At 49.2% G+C, this 6,375-nt stretch overlaps 1 protein-coding gene across 1 annotated transcript; it reads right to left on the bottom strand.

Annotated features, from left to right (window-relative positions):
- Nucleotides 1-1,042: 1,042 nt before the first annotated feature.
- On the bottom strand, nucleotides 1,043-5,920 carry Sstr1 (somatostatin receptor 1). Its single transcript, XM_021657374.2, has 2 exons — nucleotides 5,348-5,920; nucleotides 1,043-4,990 (listed from the first exon to the last, which is right to left on the bottom strand). The coding sequence occupies exon 2, from the start codon at nucleotides 4,648-4,650 to the stop codon at nucleotides 3,475-3,477; it is 1,176 nt and encodes a 391-aa protein (XP_021513049.1). The 5' UTR covers nucleotides 4,651-4,990; nucleotides 5,348-5,920; the 3' UTR covers nucleotides 1,043-3,474.
- Nucleotides 5,921-6,375: the final 455 nt, after the last annotated feature.

Here is a 6,375-nt window from a genome sequence, read left to right as displayed (position 1 = left end):
ATGACCCAAGGCAGAGGCTCAATCGTCTCTTTTCTCCCAGCTAACTAGTTTGAAGGGTTTTGGAATAATGCATAGAGTAGTTAAAACCCAAATAAATTATGTGTGGTGTAGCCAGGCACAAGGCCACAGCACTAAGAAAACAATATTGGTGAACTTAAATTCTCATTTTCTACCTTGCTATGACTTTGAGAAATAAGGAAAATATAAAAGTGCCACTGGCCTTAGTTATTTTGAGGTATCTTATACAACCATGTGAAGCTGGGGTTACAGGATGTTTGAAGCCTTCAACTACTATCATGGTAGAATTATTTTTCTCAAATGTTTGAGGAATGCTATCATTAGTTTTGCTGTGAAAGTAAAGCTGCTATAAAAATATAGAGCCTGCTAGAAAAGAAAGAAAGAGAGAGAGAGAGAGAGAGAGAGAGAGAAAGAAAGAAAGAAAGTATCCTCACCAAGCCTTGTTACAGCCTTCAGCATGGGAATGATCAAAACTGAGAAAGACAAAAAGTATCCTCCTTAAAACTTGGTTTTGCTATTTCTTTTCTTTACTACCCTTTCAACACTTTAAGGGATACTGCTCTCTCCCCATTATCATTTCTTTGATGTAAATCAGCAGTAGTTACTTAACTCCACAACAAAATCTGAGGTCACAAATGAGGTCAGGCAGTAATTCAATCTGCGAAAAACAGTGGCATTGTCTGGTTAGTGTGGCAACAATAGAGTGTAGCCCAAGCCATTGCCTCCTGTTCATACTCACTCAGCTTTGTTACTGCTTCTTTCTTCTGTCTCTCCTCCTCCTCCCTCAACCTCCTCCTTATACTTCTCTCCTCCCTGTCTAACACACACATACACACACACACACACACACACACACACACACACACACACACGCCAGACTCTTATTTTAAAGAAAATAATTCAAAAGATAAATCCAATCTTGGAAATTTTTAAAGTTAGTCTGAAATTAAAGATAAGTGTGTCAATTGTACCTATGTTCAAATAACCTTTTGATAGTGTAAGATTCAAATGGAAGCCAGACAAGTTACAACAGCATAATACATCTGTTTATTCGGTTACTATTACAAGTTAAGAACACTACATTTGTATCTCGTTGAGATGATATTGACGGAGATTTCAGTTTGTAAAGTTCACTGTTCCTAATGATTGGAAAAATCTATTTAACAGAGGAGTAATTATATATATGTGTGTATATGTATTATATTCTTAGGAAAAGATCTAAACTTTCTGGCTTATGATCAAAAGCATATTTGTTCATTTTTTGAAACAAAACACAAGAGACACTTTAACTCTTGGTTACTGTTTTTAGAAAAGCATGATGTTCTTGAAGCAAATGTGCATAAAACATCTTTTTAATAGTGCATCCAACCATTGTATGTCATGACAGTTGGAACCTGAGATCCCCAGGTTCTTTACTCCAGGACCACTGATAAACACTGGACTACTTAACCACCAAGATATCCTTTCAGTGCCTCCTCTGTACAGACCAGCATAACAAAGCATACAGGAAACATAAAACAGTGAAATTATTGGTACTTGCCCTGCTCAGATTTCTACTGTAGTTTGTAAATGCAGACAGAATTATTTCCCTTCCATTCCTTAACAGAAATTACTATGTTTACTGAGTATAGGTAAAGAATCACCTCTGCTGGGACCTAAAAAACAAACAAACAAACAAACAAACAAACAACAGTAATATCTTCAGCAGTGATTCACGGCTCTGGCTAACATTTCTCAGATCCAAGTTTCAATGCTACTTGTACCCGAAATTGAAAATGTCCCAGCTTGAGTCACACCTGTCACTTTGTGGCTGTCCTTGTAATTGTTTCATGGACTTGTGACGGTTCCTCAAGATTTACAAATATCTCTCTCTCTCTGTCTTTATGTCTCTGTCTTCTCTGTGTGTGTGTGTGTGTGTGTGTATGCATGTGACTTGTGCATAGCAGCACATATCATAGACACACAAACATTATAGACAGTGTGATTTTTCCCCTATGTTTCCTGGAATGCCAGGAATTCATCAGGACTTTAACTCTACACTGACAGGAGTTAACCCAAATTGCGATTTATTTATTTTAATAACACAGAAACTACAATAAAAATGTATATAAAAGAAAAATCTCCAAACTTTACTAGACACAAGCAAAACCAGGAAGGATTGAGAAAAGGCTAATAGAATGCAAGAGAGGGAAACTTCTGAGGGAGTCTTGGGGTGAGGAGGGAACTTTTCTCCACTCCTGCTCGGTCCACACCCCCCAAGCCCTCAGGGTTTCCAAGAACAGCCCTGTTAGGCAAGTAGAAAAAAAAGAAAGCAGAAACTCAGTTTTACCAACACCACAAATAAATAAATAAATCAGGAAATTACTTATTAGGCACCTCTTGAAAGGCAGGAAACTTCAGGGACCAGACAGGCTACAACAACCGGTCCAGCTTTGGCAAAGGCTTGGCAGTTTGTGACAGCAGCCTGAGCTGGACCTGCAACTTACACTAAAGCAGGAAACTGAATCTTTTGTTATTCTAAGGAGGAATTTAAAAGGAATTGAAGCTGCAATTTGGGTCCACCCGCCAGGGTGCCCAAGTCATTCTCCAGCCAGGAGCGCCCCTCACAGGAACTTTGGAACCCAGTACTCAGGTCCCAATCCCTATGGCGAAGTGGTTGCTATGGTGCCCACATCCACAACCCAGGACTCTTAAAAACTTGTCCTTCTGCTTCTGCTTGCTCTCAGCTCCTTTTTTTTTTTTTTTTTTTCTTTTTGCTCCAAAGAAGGATGTGGGTGCGACTATACCACTTGGCGGAAAGGGGGAGGTCTGGCCTCAGGACCTTTTCTTAAGCACCTAGCTCTGCTCTGGATAGGGTGGGGCGGAGGAAGGGCCCAGCGAAAGAAGTGCCTTTTCCAAGAGTAGAAAAGACCAGTTTCCGGTCCTCCTCAAGCTGGGCTTCCTCGAAAGTAAGGTTGTGCAAAAGGAGAGCGGTGACTGGGGACAGTCTGATAGCCACTCTGAGAAGAGTCCGGCCAGGGCTGAGCGCAACGTGGGGGACTCAGCCCAAATGAAACACGAGGCAGTAACAGTGGCTCAGCTTAAAGAAACGCAAATAACGGCTTGAGAGGGTAAGGGTTAGACTGAGTCGGCGACGGTTAAGTTTGTGGTTTGTACTAGCAGAACAGGGAGGGAGGGTCGAAGTTACCGGGTTTGGAGAATAGAGTTGTTCGGAATAGCAAGCGCTGTGCAGGGAAGAGGGCTGGCTGAGAAGATGGCCCTTGAGCCTTCCCAGTGTATCCGCAACTCTCTCCCTTTTACCTTAGTCCCCTGGCTTTCCTGGGTCTGGCTAACCAGGCACGGTGCATCGCTGCTACTCACTACTGCCAGCGCACCTGGTGCCCTGTTATCGTTCGCTCACACTCGCTTCCCCCTCCCGGTTTCTGACCACTCTCCCTCTCCAGGCAGTGACCAGCCTCAAAGCGTGCTGATCCTGGAAGCGCAGGTGCCATTACGGAAAACGCCACCAGACTCCAGGTTCTCGGGCTGGAAGTCCTCCACGCTGTAGGCGCGACTTTTCAGGGCAGTGGCATAGTAGTCGACTGGCTCCTCCGTGGCGTTGTCCATCCAGCTGAGGCACAGGATGCGCTGGAAGGAGCGCTTGAAGTTGTCCGACAGGAAGCCGTAGAGGATGGGGTTGGCACAGCTATTGGCGTATCCGAGGATGACAGACAGCTGGCTCACAGTGGCGTCGTCCTGCTCAGCGAACACATTGACCAGCTGTACCACGTAGAAAGGCATCCAGCAGATGACAAACACCATCACCACCATCATCACCATCAGAGTGATCTTGCGCTCTGAGCGCTTGCGCTGCTGCCAGCCGGCCTTGAGGGCCACCATGCGCATCTTGGCGATGATGAGCACGTAGCACAGGCAGATGGCCCCGACAGGCAGCAGGAAGCCCATGAGAAATGTGTATAAGACGAAGCCCACCAGCCAGCGCTGGGCGGGCTCGGGCATGAGCATGTTGCAGGCCACCGTGCCATCGCTGTTGGCCGCGGTGCGTGAGAAGACCACGATGGGCAAGATAACCAGTAGCGACAGCACCCAAACACCCAGGTTCACCACCTTGGCCACAGTGGGCCGACGGTAGCGCGCTGCCTTGATAGGGTGCACCACAGCCACATAGCGGTCCACACTCAGCACAGTCAGACAGTAGATGCTGGTGAACATGTTGACCGCGTCCACGCTGAGCACCAGGCGGCAAAGTAGCGCGCCGAAGGGCCAGTGGCGCAACAACGTGGAAGTAACCAGAAAGGGCACGCTGAGCATGAGCAGCTCATCAGCGATGGCCAGGTTTAGAATGTAGATGTTGGTTGCTGTCTTCATCTTGGCGTAGCGCAGGATCACGTAGATGACCATGGAGTTCCCACACAGTCCCACCAAGCATACCACGGAGTAGATGAAAGAGATGAGAATGGCGCTACCCTGGCCCTCGCTTAAGGTCCCGTTCTGGGAAGCGTTTCGTCCAGGCTCCTCCATGCCGTCCGCAGCGCCTGCCCCCGGGCCCCTGCTGCAGGCGCCTTCCCCGCAGCTGCCTGGACTGGGGCTAGGAGAAGCGGACGGAGAGGAGGCGGTGCCATTGGGGAACATCCCAGCGAAGGGGGCCTGCGCCGCTGCCGGCTGGGGCGCTCACCTTGCGCGCTAGCTGTCTGCACCCTCCCTAGGCTCAAGGCTCCAAGCTCACAGCTCCCCGCCGCCTGGCACCTCCCGGCAGCGCGCAGCAGCTGCGGCGAGCGCGGCAGCCACCGAGGCTGCCCGGCACATCGCCCTGCGGCTGCTTGAGCACTGCCTCTGGCCGCTCTGAGGGTCCTGAGCACGCTGGAGCGCAGAGAGGGGAGACCAAGAGGCTAGAGCCCAGAGCCGCACAGTCATTAAGTAGATCAGCTCTGGACTGGTGAATGATTAATAAGCAGCACCATCGCGTCAGCAGCTACGAAAAAAAGGGGGGGGCACATAGGTGGTTTATTCCCGTCTCTCACCGTTTTCCCCCCCCTTCCCAGTCCCCTCTAGGCTCAACTCAAAGACTGCTTCAGATTTCTTTCACAGCATCTTCAGGCATTCCTAGGACGGACCTGAGGAGTTTCCATACCTTCCTAAAGGGTAGGTGCCAGCCAAGAACGTGGACTCTGTCCCATTCCACCCCACTCCTACTCTAAGTAAAGACTTAAGCAAAGCCAGACATAAATGTCTGGAGTCTGTCTTCATTTTCTTCCCTTGCTGCTCCCTTTTGATGATGTTGGAGACCCCTTCCTGTCCCCAGAAGCTCTCTGGGACCCTAAACACCCACCTTATTTCCTGTTTGCCCAGTTCTTCAAACCTGCGCTTGGAGGTTTTAGGCCTTCGGATCCCCAAGTCGAGATCTCCAGATGGCCCCTGCAAAGTGCTTGTGAGGTCTGGCGGCGCTCTGACGTTTCCTGCGAGGTTCAACTCCCTTTGGGGCTGCCCGCTGCACAAGTGCTCACAAAAACACTGAGTGGTCGAAACCAGACCTAAGCCAAAGGCATTATGAGCACGAAGGACCACAGGGGTGTATTGGGGGGGGGGGGATGCTGAGTTAAAACATCCGTCTCCCTCCACTCTGAGGCAGGGAGTGTTCAGGGAGAACGGAGTGAATCATTGCATTGAGACTCTCTAACAAAGCTTGTAGAGCCCAGAGCCTCCTCCGCTTCCCCCCAGGAATATCGACTGCAGAAACCAGGACGCGGGACAGAGAGCTCAGGGGGGAGGCTGGCACTCCCCCCTACCCGAAACCTGCCAGGCGCGGTATTGGAAATCCATGTAGGTGTTCACTAGGGAAAGATTAAGCTGCACGGCTTGGAACATCTGCGCCCGCGCTCCCGGCTGTACTTTGGACCCTGGAGAGTTGGCGGGGCGGGGGATGGAGCTGGAGAGCGCCAAGGCCTGAACAGGCAGCATGCCAGTTCTAAATCCACGCGTGGCTGGCTGCGCAAATGATGAGACTGTCATCAAGCCTGAGATCAGTGGCAAGGCATTCAGGCTTTCTCCTGTGGAATATTAAGGGATGCTAGGGCTTTGGGGCATGACCCTTCTCTGGTCCAAGTGTTAAAATCATTATGACAGGGGTACCAAAGCCCGCAGGCAGCCCCAAAGCTCACCGACTTCATCTGGGAACTGCAGACTTCTGCTTGAGAAAGAATGGGTGTTGATTTTTAAGGGACCCTGGAATTTCCCAGTATTCTGGAGCTAGGGTCTCTTTGGCCTTGCAGTCGCTCTGTGACAAAAGATCCAACCCATACTCCTTTTCATGGATGCTGCTTCCTTCCATGAAATCCCTTCAAGTCTTTGCCTGAAGCG

Source organism: Meriones unguiculatus, chromosome 7 (assembly GCF_030254825.1).
Source record: "Meriones unguiculatus strain TT.TT164.6M chromosome 7, Bangor_MerUng_6.1, whole genome shotgun sequence".
NCBI classification, from domain to species: Eukaryota; Metazoa; Chordata; class Mammalia; order Rodentia; family Muridae; genus Meriones; species Meriones unguiculatus.
The sequence above is the reverse complement of the archived record's forward strand: the minus strand, read 5'-3'. Positions and strand labels throughout refer to the sequence as shown.

Excerpts from the sequence above, each read along its gene's own strand:
- Sstr1 (XM_021657374.2), bottom strand. The coding sequence starts at position 4,650 with ATGTTCCCCAATGGCACCGCCTCCTCTCCGTCCGCTTCTCCTAGCCCC.